Source organism: Phaenicophaeus curvirostris, chromosome 11, assembly GCF_032191515.1.
Source record: "Phaenicophaeus curvirostris isolate KB17595 chromosome 11, BPBGC_Pcur_1.0, whole genome shotgun sequence".
Lineage (NCBI taxonomy): Eukaryota > Metazoa > Chordata > Aves > Cuculiformes > Cuculidae > Phaenicophaeus > Phaenicophaeus curvirostris.
Genome location: NC_091402.1, coordinates 3,854,654 through 3,871,147, shown reverse-complemented (window position 1 = coordinate 3,871,147; position 16,494 = coordinate 3,854,654). Strand labels below are relative to the sequence as shown.

Sequence of the window (16,494 nt, the reverse complement as noted above, 5' to 3'; positions counted from 1 at the left end):
ATTATGATATGAACTTGCTCCTGCAGGCTCTGCCACGAGAGGATCCTGTCTCATGCTGATGTTCAGTCAGGCTCCGTTACCATCATGCTTAGAGTTACTATACTTACAGAATGAGCTTACAGAATTCACATCAGGCTGTTAGGGGTCCGTAACTTGTTGTAAACACCTTATAAGACATCATATATAATGTTATAGTGTATTCCCTATAAAATATTAAAATAGTTTCCAAGTAGGATTTATTGGAACAAAATGTTTCTTCTGGCCCAAAGCACCCAGTTCCTGATGTGACAGTGAAATGTCTCAAAGGGCATGTTCCTTGGAGCCCCCAACTATTCCTCACTGCGTTAACAAGTCTTCAAGTCATAATAAATTGCACTCCATCCGTCTCTGGAAGTGATCGGCGTTTTATAGACATGGGTAGCCCTGGCCTCACTTTTGTATTAACAGTCCTTTCTAGGAGGCTGATGTTGGCCTTGCTTTCTTTCCCAATGAAGAGGTCCGTGGTAGTAGTCTGAGAAGTCTTCACTTAGGCCCTCAGTTTGCAAATTCTTTCTCGAAAAAGAGATGATGAGGAGGAGTTGAAATTGTTGGCAAGTACCCAATCAGAAGCACTGAAGCATAACAATATTTTCCTCGTTGATGAAGCTGTTGCAAAATGCATGTTTGAAAAGTGGACAGATTAATCATTAAACATAATCCTATGAATGTCACATATTTAGTATTAAATTAATATTAGATCTGCAACCAGGTTTAGTAAAAGCGTAGTAACTTTCAATGAAAATAGGAATTTAACAAATGTGTAGCTGCACTGTTCAACAGGAACTTTTCATTTAACAGTTTTATTAATGATATTATTACTTTAACAGCTTCTTGACCCCACATTTTGGTGTCCCTATAACAATGTCTTACAATACATAGGTAATAATATATTTTAGCTTTATTATGTTGACAACAGTGTGATTATATTTATTGAATCAGTCCTTAAAGTATCAGGAAAAAAAAAATCTGTAAATGTTTATACAATATTTTCAGTGAGTTTTCCTTCTGTTTACTTCATTAAATACTTATACTTTGTTCATTTTAGAACTTCCAGAATGTCCAAGTGTGGGTTTAAGGTTATCAACATCTATACATGGGGGTTTTTTAACTACAAGTGAGAATTTTTAATAGTGAGATAATCTATTTTAACTGCAAAGCACAATAGTCTTTATTCATAGTGTTCCTTGAAGCATGTGTAGCTGAGTTAATTCTGTTGTAGTTATTCAGATTTTTTTTGTAGTTAGGTTACACTAAGTATAAATATTCACTCTCCTTTTCTTTGATATCTGTTTATTACACATCAGGAACGTTACCGTATGGTCATGCAGTGACATTACTGCTTTACCCAATGGTGTTGGTCTCTCGGCCGTTACACTCTGTCATCTAAACAAACAGAAAGTCAATAATCTTGCTCTCAATATTATGCTCTCTGAAGGAGGGGATCTCTTTCTGAAAACTTGTTAGTAGCTGATTAAGAATACCTGGTGTTTCCCATGCAAGAGAAAAAAATCTGTCTGCTGTGCTACAAGATCCAAGACAAATACCAGCTGGCAATTATTCAGAATTGCCTGTATGAAAAAATTATAAACAACAGACTCTGGGGGGAAAATAATAGCATGTGTTCATTTGTACCTATTGAAATAGGTTTCCTTTCACGATGTTTTTTATTCTGATATGTTAACTCTAAGAATACCCAAGCGAATATGAAATATTCAGCACGCATCGTTCGGAGACTAAGTTTGCTGAAAAAGAAATGTTGTACAGTAGTAAAAATAAACAGCCTTGTTTCTACAGCCACAAAGTAAGAGAAACGATCGAGAAATGTGATATATGTCAAATGGGGGCTTTTGTGTTTTCCAGCACAGTTATTTGTTCTTAAAAAACGTGTCTTTTTTGTCCATCAGCACACTGCAAGCAAACTCCAAGACGGAAGTGGTTGATCATTTCCAAAAGAAACATCCCTAGTATAATCGTTCACATGTATGATCTTAACAGCACTTTTATTTTATCCAGGGAAGCCACTAATGGCTAAAAAAAATAGTTATAGCATTTCTACTTCCTGCTAAGGCCAAAATGCAAGCCTTTCTTTCTTCCTTCCTTTTTTTGTTTTGATGCTCTTTTGTTCTGTTTTGTTTTCATAAAATAAAATACATACTGTTTACTGAAATATCCTACAATGATCTTGATGGCTCATTTGAAATATTTCCCAAGTCAGTCCCCATGTGGATAATGAATGTCTTGGACAGTAAGCGCATGGGTGTAAAAATCCGAGGCGAACAGCTGCCTTACTCTGGTATTGGGTGATTCTGCAATCACATGGCTTGGTGGAGTCTTTTCCTGTTCTTTCTGTACCGTGTGCACATAGAGTTACCATGAAGTGCTCAGTCTTTTCTGGCTTTTTTATTCCCTGCACAGCCTTCTTGCTCATTCCTTAATTCTTTTGCTAACATTTTATAGCAATTGCTGCCTTAAGTTCTGCTGCACTCTGTAGGAATTTATTCCTGCAAGGCACACAAGTGTTTTGTTTCTAAACAAATGAAGAATCCAAGATCCATATGGTGATTTGCCCAAAACAATACATGGCTGAGAGGTGGTTCCTGCCCTAAGCCAACAGAATTTTAATATCTTAGAGATTCTTTACATTTTATTTAGATTGGAGGTAGGATCAGTGGTTTTCCATGAACTCTGTCAGGTGAGCTGACAATAGGTTTGCTTTTCCAAGTGAGATCTTGTAATCTTACTGTTTAGGCACACGGATGATTTCCTCTTTGAGACTTGCTTGTTTACATTTCTTTGAAGCACTTCAGCTGTTTTGCCTATATTACTGGAGAAAATAATCCTTTTCTTACTTGCCTAAGTACCATGTTAATAAGAACTTCAGAAGCTCATAACAAAAGGTGAAACAAAAAGCTATTAAAATGTGCTTTTCTAGGTACAGCTATAGCTATAGTAATTGCTTGTCATCTTCTTCAGCCATCAGGTTTGGGCGAATGCCACAAGCGGAGAAGGAGAAGCTCTTGGCAGAGATTTCCAGCGACATCGACCAGTTAAACCCTGAATCTGCTGATCTACGAGCACTTGCCAAGCATTTGTATGACTCATACATAAAGTCCTTCCCTCTGACCAAAGCCAAGGCGAGGGCGATCTTGACAGGAAAGACGACAGACAAATCAGTTAGTTCTCTCTGGTTTTTTTTTCCTTTTTTTTTGAGTAAATGATTTACCACATTGACAACACATCTCTTAAAAAAAGAGCAACTTTGCTGTTGGCAGTTACATATTTCAAGCTGTCTCTGAAACACAGGAAATGTTTTGAGATAGGATAAGTAAACAATATTTGAAAAAACTCCATGTTCACCTAATAAAATACTTGAAACCAGTACAAGAATTTGAAGGTCATCTTAACCTTTTTGTATTCTCTGATCCACTCTTCCCGTTTTCCTTCTCCTTCACCAGAGGTTATCTTCCATGCTATCTGTTTAAGGTGGCTATCTAGCTGTCAGGAATTGGTTGCTGTACTGTTTAAACATCTGTATCCTAGCATATCGTCGGTACTCGCTGAACCCAAAGGAACACACTTTCTCATATGTGTCAAATGATTCCCAGTACCAACATCATTGCTAGCCTTAACTATGGTCCCTTCCAACTCAAACGATTCTATGATTCTATGGTGCTTGTTCTTCTGATGCTCTGATGACTTTCTGCATTTAACTGGGCTATCTTGGATCAGATCGGTACCCTGAGTTGGTGCAATCTGAACTTTAGGAGAATGTAGGGGAAAATCTAAGGAATAGAGAGATATGTGTATTTGTGGATTGCTTTGGAAACTTCCCTGGCAGTACATAACAAGCTTCTGTATCAGTGAGAAGGAGGATAGATACGATCTGGTAACTATGGGAGGTTTTAAAATTTGTCACTATTTTAATAACTAAAGAGCGAGATAGTTTTCTAAAACCTCTAACTTAGTTTTGTGTATTTTCTGGAGTCATCAGCAGAAATTCTATTGTCACAATAGCAACAGATGCTGTATTTAATTTTCTTTAATAATTTCAAATACAGAAAATAATTTGTGAATATTTTAGGCTTGCTTTCTTTAAAGGCATTTAAAGTCATAATTTAAATATTGTCCCTAATTTGGTTGTAGCCCCACATGAAAAATTCAGATACGGCAGACTCTTACAATCTGAATAACTTTTCCTTGTGGAGGATATCAAGTTTGAACTCATGCAGTTCATTTACTCTGCAGAAAACTGATACACAGAGTCCACTTGGAGGTCACTGCTTTTTGCAAGTCCTTCCGCAGTTCCCTCGATCAGAACACAGATTACTGGGGGAGAATTAGTACAGCAATGTAAGGATTTTAACTGTGTTCTTAATGACCATGTACCTGTGCTGGGAAACAGAAGTGGGGGGTGTAATTATATATTTGTTTACTGGTCTTCATCCCAAAGTTTGAGCAGGGTTTCCTGCAGTGCTCTGATCTTCTGGTTCTCCAAATGTGTGTTTAGAAACCTGGGAGGTTTGTTTCTGAGGTCCCAAGTACACAGCTCGGTCTTGTCTGAAAGTTACAGTGATGCTGCAGAAAATACATTGCAGGCCATCAGCGATGTTCTCCTTTTTGGTTGACGGTTGTAGAACTTTGCCAAATTGGACTATAGCAATAAAACAACAGAGAGCTAGAACTGAGCTTTGTGTTGTGGCAAATGTTCATACCTTCTTAGAAAATAACACTGAAAGTGACCCTCAGTATTTAATGGTCACAACTTTAAAGTTACTTGAGCTGTAATGGACTTTGTGCTCTGGGACATCGAGCTGTTTACTGTGGGCAGAGTTATTTTCTAATTGCTGTATCATCTGCATTACCTGAAAGTGATTGGATGGGCTAAGTGAGCATGTCAAGACTAAAATGACTAACTCATCCTTTTCTGGGACCTGCAGTGCTCATTTGACATAAAATTCTACTCACAAAGTTCATCTCAATCTTTGTATTAAAAATTTCTTTAGCTATTTTGAACTTTTTCTTGATTTTCATCTTCTAGCATCAGTAGGCCAGTGGTATAGTGTAGTCTCTCTAAAGCACATGTACACGCACTGAGTAGATGGCTTTTTCTTGTACTTGGTGCTCCCACTTAAAATTTTCTAGAAAGAAAATAAAGGAATGACCTAGCAGTACTAAAACATGCATTTTAAAAGCCTCCTCTACAGTCTTGTTATTCCACTATTTCACATGTACCTGCATATGCATACACACAGTTGTGTGTAAGATGTTTTTTCTGATGACAAAATAGCATTGCATGTTGAAAAATACTTTATCCTCCTGGCTTTGCTCAGCCTGGTGTGTCGATTCCTTCATTTTCACACTGAAATCTTCGTGCAAGTGGCAAACCAGTGACATACCTCACTCTGTTTAACTGAATCTCAGGAGCTGTGTTTGCCTGTGGCCACTGTGAGGGCGACAGCACTACTTTCACTGCTCTTGTAAGCAGAAAATATTGATTTAACAAAACCATTTGAAAGGCTATTGTTTCAGTTTGCAGATAGACCTCTTTTTTCCAAGCAGCTGTATCAGTTAAAGACAAAGCTGTCAGCTCCCACCCCTCCCTAGTGATAGCGGGTTGGAGCTTCATGTCTGGCTTAGCCTGTAACAGATGGCCAAACACCTTCCCAGCCACCATCTGCAGAACCACGGGAGGTGGGAGCTGGAACCCCAAGCTGCTGGGTGGACAATGTCCTCTTCAGAGGGCGCCACCAGGCTCTAAAGGACGTAGCTGTGTTTAGTATTAAAAATTCCACAATGATTTAGTACTGAGTAGACTTCAAACCTCATTGAATCAAATAGGAACAGAGTTTCAGGAGGTGGCAGAAGCTGGTTCTGTGGGAGAGGACTGCTGACTAAGGATATGAAATCTTGGGGTATTTTTGAATCGGTTTTGCCGCATCTGGTGGGCATAAAATTGTGGGAGTGAGCATTAAAATACATAATCCTAAAGAAGCTTAAATGGAAAAACAAGTTACTCTAGTCTGGCTGTTGGTGTATGAATCCTTGTATTTTAATTAATCAGTCAAGTATGTTAACAAAGCTATGAATATCAGTAGCTATTTGTTCAGTGCAGCAGTGACCTACGTAGTCCTTTATCCTCTAAGGACAAGATTCTTCAGACAAATTCAAGAAATTCTCACTTAACCACTTCTTTAAAACCAGGAGCTTCTTCTGTGCATTCTGAAAGATTTCTGAGATTGGTTTCAGATCCGAACGCAAGTTTTCCTGGCACTAGTTTTTCTAATCTGCTTTCAAAATTGATTTATTCCAGTAGAGTTTATTTCCCAGTCAGGCTCACTCTTGCTTTCTGAATTGTGCTGCTGTAGTTTGTATAATGTTATTTCTGTTTTCTTTCCCATTGACAAATTGATGAGTTGAAATATATTCTGACTTTGTTATTTTTGAAGGAATTAAGAGCAAAAAGGTTAAATTTATTAGATAATCAGTACCATAAAGTTGTTATTACTTGCAGCACTTTCTAGAAAGATAGAACCGGAAAAGAACATGACAGTGTGTGAAGTAATCAAAACTTGAATATACTCTGTCTTTCTACAAGAAAAGGACTCTGTCATCAGGAGTGCAGACATGTCTTTGTCACTTACCAGATTCTGTTTTACAGAAGTCAGTAAAATTCAGGGAGAAGGACTGACAGATTAATCTTTTGTTAATAAGTATTGCAAACCTTGAATTCTGGTATTACAGAACTTCTGTAAAACAAAAATCAACAACAACAAAAAAAAAACCAAGCCAACCAAAAAATACAAAAATCATGGGTATTTTAAAATTGTGTTCCTTTCCTCCTCTCCTAATTATTAAAAAAGGTATCAGCCAAAGCCCTATGTTAAGAGTGCATCTCTCAGAATATGTGAGAAGGCCTTAGGAACTGCTTGTGCTTTTCTGTAAATCATTTTCCCACTGTGAGATATTTGCTTTAATAGGTTCACGAAGATTTAACTCTTATGGGGCAACTACCCTTGACATATTCCTCATAGAATTCCATGTGTTTTCTGATGAGTTGCACCTCTGGATGCTACTTTGGTCTCTCGGAAGTCAAATGTTCATAGAAAGGCCGTTTGAAAGTAAAATGTCTTTTCCTTATATTTGCAGCCATTCGTTATTTATGACATGAACTCTTTAATGATGGGAGAAGATCAGATCAAGTGCAAACATGTGTCACCACTGCAGGAGGAGAACAAAGAGGTAGCAATTCGCATTTTCCAGCGATGCCAATTTCGCTCGGTGGAGGCAGTGCAGGAGATCACGGAATTTGCCAAGAACATTCCAGGTTTTGTGAATCTTGACCTGAATGATCAAGTAACTCTCCTGAAATACGGGGTCCATGAGATCATATACACTCTCCTGGCTTCTCTGATGAATAAAGATGGAGTTCTTATTTCTGATGGACAAGGATTCATGACACGAGAGTTTCTGAAGAGCCTGAGAAAACCTTTTTGTGACTTTATGGAGCCCAAGTTTGAGTTTGCTGTGAAGTTCAATGCACTGGAATTAGATGACAGTGACCTGGCAATATTTATAGCTGTCATTATCCTAAGTGGAGGTAAGTGCTGTCTTATTTACTATGATATTGTATGTAATAGAGTGGACACTTCTGTCTAAACAGGAAAGGACTAAGCACTGTTGAGTGGGAGTGAGTTCATTTAAACGTAGTGTTTTTATTTATTTTCACCTTGCTCAATGTTGTTTGCCTTCATTTCAGTTTCAGGCAGAAACTGAAAATATAAATGACCTGATATTAATGATGGAGCTGGAAATGCCTGCTGAATCAGCCATTCAGTTATTAGAAAACAAAATCAGGATTCACTTTTGAAAACAGGAAGGGTGGAATTTCACTGGCAAGAGCTTCTAAAAGTTAAAATTCTGCATGAGGATGTTTTAAACCTGCAATTAGATTGTGTGGCTTGCTAATTGTACCCAAATAGCTTAGATTCCATAAAGATTTCAGAATCCATGTGGCATTTGACTTGCAGGACTTTACAGCGGGGTTTTTTATTGTTCTTGTTTTTTCATTCTCTGTAACGTTTTCTTTGCCTTTAAAGGTGGGGGGTGAGGTGGGGATAATGCATTTCTTGGCAAGGCAATGGTCTCCTAATACCTGAGAAAAACAGGCATTACGTGTCTACTCTCTTCAGATTTACTCATCTGTTCTGTTTGTATTAATGTTACATTACGCTTTGAGCAAAGCATGAATCTGAAAGCATGGGTATCAGACCACATGTATTCTAACACTCCATTATGAAAGACAGCAAAATTTCAGCTTTTTTTAAGACAGTCAGTACGTTCTACCTGATGCTGAGGTGATGTAGCTGTTGTATGTTGTGAATTAGTGACTGCTACCCAGAATTAGCGCACTTCGAAACCTTTCCACTTAGACTCTGAGATGCCAGATTTCAGATCAGATCAGACTGAAGGTCCTTTACTTTGGCTCTTAACACCCGATTAGGGATGTTGCACAAAGAAAATGTTACCCCACTGATTTGTGTGTGTTTTGGCTGAGAATGGTACTGCAGATATCAATGGGAGGAATGTGCTGAATGGTCTGAATTCAGATCCTCCACTGAGCAATGCCGAGTATTTTGTTATTAAATTATGTTTAAGCAATCAAACACAACAACTACACGCTATTGTTCCAAAAACATTCTGTTGAGAGTGCATTGTTACGTATAGCTTCATTTAAAATCACGTACAATTACTCCAGGCATTGTGTTTCGTTCAGTACAAACATGGTATTACAATACAGTTTATTAGACCAACTAAATCCACTTCAAACAAGCACAATTCCCAGAAGACAGTTTCTCCTGCAAACCTTTGAACACAATCATCCCTGAGGACTCTGAATTAATTCGGGAAGGGAAAATACGTTACTGGTGTATGGTTTTGGTTGGCTTTGATGAGGGAGGAGCAATTATACATGGCTGTTAGGGCATTACACAAAACATGCCAATATTTTGCATTTTCTAATGTAATGAAATTGGACGGATGAGAAACAGGCCTCTCAAAATCCAGTCTTAACCTATAAAAAGAGAGCTTGCCGTCCGCAAAGCCAGGCCTGCTATGCTTCAGTGGGACTCGGTTTATATTAGAGGAAATAGGTATGATGTAACTAATCTGACATTTTAGATCTCAGGAGGACGATGGTCCACAGAAAACAAATTGACTGCGCTGAACCAGAGTTATTGACAAGTCTTTTTGTAAGAATAATTTGTAAGCAGAGATCTGTAAAGAACTAGCTGAATGTTGATAGTTACTTCCCCAATCACTCTAAAGCAGATCCATATAAATCCATATAAATATTAATCGGTCCTTTCTAGAAAAATCCTTTAGTATCTTGATAGCAAAGGGTTCTCACTATCTTTATTCAGGAATCTTTATTTTTTTCCAAAAATGCATAAGAGTTATTTATAAAAACTGAGTTTATATTTTGGAAACAATTAAGCTTTGCTTTTATCGTGGACTTGTCAGTCAGATACGATACATATTGAACTGCGTGCATCCTGTGGGATTGTAATAACTTATGGTGAATGGAACTGATATCCTGATGCTCTTGGTTCTGTAAGACCTATGTTCTTAATTTCTGTAAGAACTATAAGAATAGCAAACCAGGATGATTTCATTGAAAACAGGATTTCAAAACCAGTACATATTCCCTCAAGGCCTTCACTAACTGCAGGGATATTGTAATGTTTAAGTCACTTCAAGAAATCCTGTGTACAAGTATCTTAAGAAGAAAACCAGTTTGTGAAACAAAAAAAGATCCTAGCCAAGCATTCCAGTTCTAAGTGAATCTGTCATTGCCTAGTGGAATTATGTTGTTATAGTTCTTCTGGCTCCACGGGCACTGTCTCTTATGCAGCTCTAAAAAGAAGAAGAGAGGAAGGAAAGAGAAAGATAATTCCAGCTGGAACATTACATGTAGAAAGCTTTTCATTGTGTAGTAAGTGTTTGGAATGTGCCACGAACCCTATAAAACAGCTCAGCCTTTTCATACCGAAACAGTTGCTTTTGTGTTATCTGTAAAAAGGCAAAGTGCCCACATAACAGTAATAAGAAGCTGACAAATTAGCTGTAATAGCAACAGAATGAAAGTACTCCCACTTCCACAGTCGATCATTTTATTGTTTCTGAGCTGCTCAGTGCAGCCTCACTCTGTCTCAATGATTCCAAAGGTTACTCGGGACTCATTATTACAAAGCTGAAGAGTTGTTCTTAGTGTTGGTATATTGTGCTTTTAAAGCAATCCTGTAAATGGCAAACAAATCTAAGTTTTCTGAATTTACTGCTGAAGCGACAGAGAGACTGAGGGTGTGAGCGGTAGGATGCTACCTGGTTTTTACAGAAGAAATGCTTCATGCCATTAGCAGCAGTGGCAAACTCTCATTACAATGTTCTTTTACTTATGGTAACTTTGAAAAATACACTTTAGTACAATGAGGTTTGGAAAACATTCTTGAAGGAGATCTTCCCCCTCCCTATGGCATTCCTCTGTGCCACTGAGGCATATCCTCAGCCTCCTGTGAGTGCCGTGGTGTATATGGCAAAGAACTGAAAGCATCTTAAAAATATGATATATAGCTGAGCTGAAAATGAAGTCTGTCATAAAAAGGTTTAAGGAGAACAAGTTGGATGTCTGTGTTTGGGCAGGAAAGATAATCGTCCAAGCCTTAGAGGGATGATCTACCTTTATAAACAGAGCAAACTTGCTCAAGCAGGTTGATGTCAAGTAAAGAAAAAGCTCACAAGGTAATTTTGTAGCATATTTACATGTCATGGATGGACATGAGCTGGAACTGAGTTTTGATTCTGTAAACCTCACACCCTAAAAATTCCCACCATAAAAGAAGCAGGGGGCAAATGGAGATGAATCTCAGAGGAAATCGAGGCCACAGTCTCTGTGCTTTCTGATTTTTTTATATCGCTGAGTCATACCCAGCTGGTTCAGAGTTCATCTGCAACATAGAAGTAAAATTTAAAGCTATCGCTGCCCAAAGCCCAAATTATGAACAGCTTTCAAGTACTGAAAGATCTGAAGAGAGCAGCTGGGGTCTGCAGCGCGTGACCATTATTTAGGTAATCTAAAGAGAAGTATCTACAGTTTATCAAAAATTCTCTATTTGTCTTTTAAAAATGACTCGGTACCATTACCAGAGGAAGTGATAAGAAGGGGCTGTTTGTTTGGAGGTGATTTCCTGCTGGCAGATACTTTCTTGCAGACTTTCTGACCCGTATTTTATGGTACTGTCGGTTGAACGGTTTAAGTAAGGGATCTCTGCAAGACAAGCACAGCTTGCCAGCGTGAAATGCCAAATGGGAAGAGGGGCCAAATGGGCCACCGAGTCCAGTCCCCTGCAACTGAAAGCAATCACGTTGTAAATCCACTGTCAAACAAATATTGAGCTCCATATTCAAACTTGCCATTATTCCTATTTCTGAAAAACTGTCCCCAGGCTTCACATCTGTGAAAGTTAACTACCTTGTCCTACCTGGTGACAGACCAAGGTCTGTCCACACTCATTTGTTTGCCTGCCAGCTTGGTCTTTTCGTTTGCACGGCAATTTTTTCTCCGTGAAGTGAAACCCTAATGTATTTATAAAAAGCTTTGTTTTCTCTGAACATTTTTACTGATATAGAACACAAGCCAAGTGAGTTAGTAGAATTGGATGCACAGAAACCTTGTTAAGATCAGAGGAAATAACAGCCTATTTTTTTTTTTAATTTTTAACCTCTTGTCCTTTCTGAAATGGAAGTGTTGCCTTAAGAAAGTAATTTTAGGCCAGCTATAGGCACTGCTTTTTATTGATCAACCTATGAAATTAATTTCATAGCTGCACAGCAAATGTTATTTAAATTATTGACTGTTTTTCATGGAATATTCTGATAATCAGGGAGTGTTACCCAGCATAAAGTAGTTTATCAGTAATGAATTACTGGTGGTCATTATTATATGGGAGGATTTAATAATGTTAAGCAATTTTATTAACCATAATGGCAGTAGAATTAAATAATTTATTACCTCGAGTTTGAAAGCAAATGTTACAAATTATATTAAATAATAATTACAGCCACTTAAGAACGTATTTGGGGACAGATAGAAAGAACAGAACAGCTATTCTTATGAAAGATAATAATGGTTAAAAGCAAAAGATTTTTGCATCTTGCCAAAGAATAAGCTATGCCAAGCCTATGCTGGACTGTCATAGCTGTGACAGTGCACGGTTGTAAACATCCATCCCAGATTCCTCCGTGTGGAGGAGAATTTATGGCCTCAAGCTCCGCCAGGGGAGGTTTAGGCTAGACATTAGGAAAAAATTCTTTACAGAAAGGGTCATTGGGCACTGGAACAGGCTGCCCAGGGAGGTGGTTGAGTCACCTTCCCTGGAGGTGTTTAAGGCACGGGTGGATGAGGTGCTGAGGGATATGGTTTAGTGTTTGATGGGAACGATTGGACTCGATGATCTGGTGGGTCTCTTCCAACCTGGTTATTCTGTGATTCTGTGATTCTGTGAATTCGCCGTTGGCATGAGCCCAGAAGGCAATTTCTGCCCAAGCTACATCCCGCAGTCCCCCTCTGCCATCAACAGCTGTGGCTGAGCTGAGGAGCTGCTGCTAAAAGCTGTCAGGAGACTTCTTAATAGCAACTGGAGCTTGGGCATGGAGAACTGAACCTGTGGTTTTTGAATCTCCCAGGTTAGTGTGACTGCACAAGTTGGATTTATGGTGTTTTCTTATTTTGATAGGTTAGCAACCACCTTAGCAGGAAACATATTTAATGGTAGCAACTATATGCAAATCTCTCAGAGTATATGCTGTTTTTTCCACAAGCAAATTACCTGGTGCTGCCTGTTTGTCCCCTGCCTGTATCTCGTCCCGCCTTTCCATAAACACTCCCAGGTCAGTGTGGAAAACACATTGCAGGATTGTCTAAACCTGCCTCGATCTGCGGCTTGCGGAGGTTTCAGCTGTCTCTAGGACTGGTTCTAGACCTTCTGCAAGCAAATTCTAGTAAAAATCTTACTAATAAATATACTAAGAACTTGTCACGCAGCTTGCATGAAGTACCAGATGGAATGACTTGATAGACTTAAGAAATCTTTAACAATTAATATGTGAGAGCAGTGTTTCCGAATTCTTCATAAACTAACAACTCCCACTTTTTCTCCCTAGATCGCCCAGGTTTGTTAAATGTGAAGCCCATTGAAGACATACAAGACAACCTTTTGCAAGCTTTGGAGCTCCAGCTAAAGCTGAATCACCCAGAATCATCCCAGCTCTTTGCAAAGTTGCTTCAGAAAATGACGGACCTCAGACAGATTGTAACGGAACACGTGCAGCTGTTGCAAATAATAAAGAAAACGGAAACAGATATGAGTCTTCATCCACTCCTACAAGAAATCTATAAAGACTTATATTAATGACATCGTAGTTTTAATCCGCTGACATAATGTATGTTCTTCAGATTGCACTATTTCTTTGAGGGAAAACTTTGCATACCTAAGAAATTACTGTGAAACAGCATTTAAAAAGAGAGAGCTTAGTATAGCAGATCTATTTTATGCATATTGTTTATAAAGACACATTTACAATTTACTTTTAATATTAAAAATATCTATATCGTGAAATTCTTGGCAGTATTTTCAGAATGAATTTTATAAACTACCTTATTTCTTAAAATTGCTTCTCCAGTATGATTGATGCTTCACTGAGGTTGGTTAAGCATGCAGTTAAACTTCCAACTTAAAAATAAAAATCTTTCTCCTTATACATTTCTAGGCAAACGTTTTAAGCATTATGTTTGATTTTGTGCTCCCAAAGCATCAGCAAAATAACAATTAAATTGAATTACAGATTAGCGCTTCAAAGACAACAGTTAGAAATGCCAGGTCTGGCACTGTTTTTGTCTCCCGTAATATCATTTTAAGCTGATGGAGGCCTGTGAAAACATCTCAGTGTAAGGAAGAGTGAAGCCCATCTCTCTCTGTACTCAGCACTGGTGAGACCGCTTCTCGAATCCTGGGTTCGGTTCTGGGCCCCTCACCACAAGAAGGATGTTGAGGCTCTGGAGCGAGTCCAGAGAAGAGCAACGAAGCTGGTGAAGGGGCTGGAGAACAGGCCTTATGAGGAACGGCTGAGAGAGCTGGGGGTGTTTAGCCTGGAGAAGAGGAGGCTGAGGGGAGACCTCATTGCTCTCTACAACTACCTGAAAGGAGGTTGTGGAGAGGAGGGAGCTGGCCTCTTCTTCCAAGTGGCAGGGGACAGGACAAGAGGGAATGGCCTCAAGCTCCGCCAGGGGAGATTTAGGCTGGACATTAGGAAAAAAATTTTCCCAGAAAGGGTCATTGGGCACTGGCAGAGGCTGCCCAGGGAGGGGGTTGAGTCACCTTCCCTGGAGGGGTTTAAGGCACGGGTGGACGAGGTGCTAAGGGGCATGGTTTAGTGTTTGATAGGAATGGTTGGACTCGATGATCCGGTGGGTCTCTTCCAACCTGGTTATTCTATGATTCTATGATTCTATGTGTGGGCAAACCCAACAACTAGATGCCATTTCAAGAATGAGTTAAGGAATCGCTCTCTAGGCAGCTGAGTCTTTTCGCTCCTGCTGCTCCTGCAAGGCTGAGGCAGGTGCAGCCGCGGGTGCAGCCACGACTGCCAAGGCTCATCCCACTGCAGCCAGTGCTAACGCAGCTTCCAGTCACCCTCCAGAGTCTGTAGCTGGAATAGGTTTGGCTTGAGACCTTCCCAAATTATTTGATGAACTATCATCAAACAGCATATTCAGTCCTAGCTGTCATGGAACATTGGAATAGTGTGACCTCTCCCAAATAAAAGCAAGGTTTGAATTCATTCTTTAAAACATGAACTGGTAATAGAAACCCTGCTGTGTTAGTTTGACCTGAGCTGTCACTGTTTATCACTGGGAACAAGAACTCTTTGAGATATTCACTGCTGTTAAGATTGTTAATTTTCTTATATATGTTGCCCTATAATGTCACTGCAGATTTCCACTGGGAGCAAAGCATCAGAGAGTGAATGAATTTAACAGAACGTTAAGTTCCTTACACAATCTTCTTTTGGCATCCACAGTACTGGTGTGAGATTCCCTTAGGTTCACACTTTGCCTGCCCACATTTACTGCTTGTGAATGCGACCCCTGACAGATCAAAGCCGCTGTGATCCATGCTGGTGGACCCAAAATGCTGGAAATAAAACCACGAGTTGTAACATGTATTGAAGTAAGGAGGGGTCCTCAACTGAATAGCCTTGGCTTCCTCACCATGTCTGTAATTTATCTATGTAGCAAAAATCGTGCCTTAAACTTAGTGAGAGAAGTTCAGTTTGTAAGGGGACCGAGAGGTAATGTAAGTGTGAATGTGAGCAGGCTGGATCTTCAGGGAGTGCAAATTGGCCTGACTCTGAGGGCAGACCTTGGAAAGTTGGTGCAAATTATGCAAGAAAGAGGCTGATGGAGGCAAATACTAAAGCAACCCTTACGTTCATGCCTTCTGCACGTGAAAGTGGTTCTTCCTACTTCTGTCAGACAATCTGTGGGCCCGTGGTCAGCAGGAAGCATTGTGCCCACCAGGAAGGTTGGGGAATTGAGTCGTTCAGCCTCAAAGTTGAAAACCCACAGGTGAAATCACACTGAGATGAGGTCAGCGTGAGGCTAAAGCAAACAGATTTGGTCTCCACTGAGTTTGCAGTGAGATCGTTTCAAGTAACTTAGAAATGATTGTCCTAAAGCAAATGGAATATTGCACGTTCATGCTCCAGGTTGCATGTTTCCAGCATATTTCAGGATAGCTAGCACTGGATTCTGACAGGAATTACACGTGCACTAATTTGTGGGTGTTACAATCCAAAAGCAAATATTCTCTCTCTTCTTGTTTTAAGTTGTTTTCCACTAGACACCGGCCATTTGAAGCTTTGCCAGTAGTGGGAGAACTTCTATCTAATTGCAAAGCTTCCCTGCTCCTGTAGGAGGATGCATCAAAGACCGACGCTGAGATGGATCATAGCTCTGACACTGAATTCCTAGAATAATGCACAGCCAGGACGATTCACCTGAGCCTGCATTTCCTATACAATCCAGATTTATATCAGCCTCACTAGCAATGAGAGGTCCAAATCAGTCTGCAATAAAGAAGGATTCCAGGGCATGCACTTCCGTAAGCAGTGTTAAATGTTGCTTGGGAAGGGCAGTGGGAGAGATGCACTGATGATGAAATTCAGTTCATGACTTTGTTATGGGGAAAAGCTCTGTGTAACCAAGAAGCACGTGAGCTCTAAGAGGTGAACTCTCCTTTCTTGCAAGTTTTGAAAGCAGCAGTTTAGCAGTGATGGCGTTTAAGCTGTTCAGTCCAATGCAGATGAGTACAATCCATCTGTTCTGAGCGTGGCAGCAGA

General features: G+C 39.5%; 1 protein-coding gene across 2 annotated transcripts in view; it reads left to right on the top strand.

Annotated features, from left to right (window-relative positions):
• PPARG (peroxisome proliferator activated receptor gamma) overlaps positions 1-14,079 on the top strand; it is a 60,646-nt gene extending 46,567 nt beyond the window's left edge. Inside the window, exons 5-7 of one of the 2 annotated variants that reach the window (XM_069865736.1) lie at positions 3,013-3,212; positions 7,186-7,636; positions 13,258-14,079. In XM_069865736.1, the coding sequence (XP_069721837.1) occupies positions 3,013-3,212; positions 7,186-7,636; positions 13,258-13,505 (899 nt within the window). In that variant the 3' untranslated portion in view covers positions 13,506-14,079. The remainder of the gene's footprint in view (positions 1-3,012; positions 3,213-7,185; positions 7,637-13,257) is intronic. The other variant, XM_069865737.1, reaches the window with a different exon arrangement.
• Positions 14,080-16,494: the final 2,415 nt, after the last annotated feature.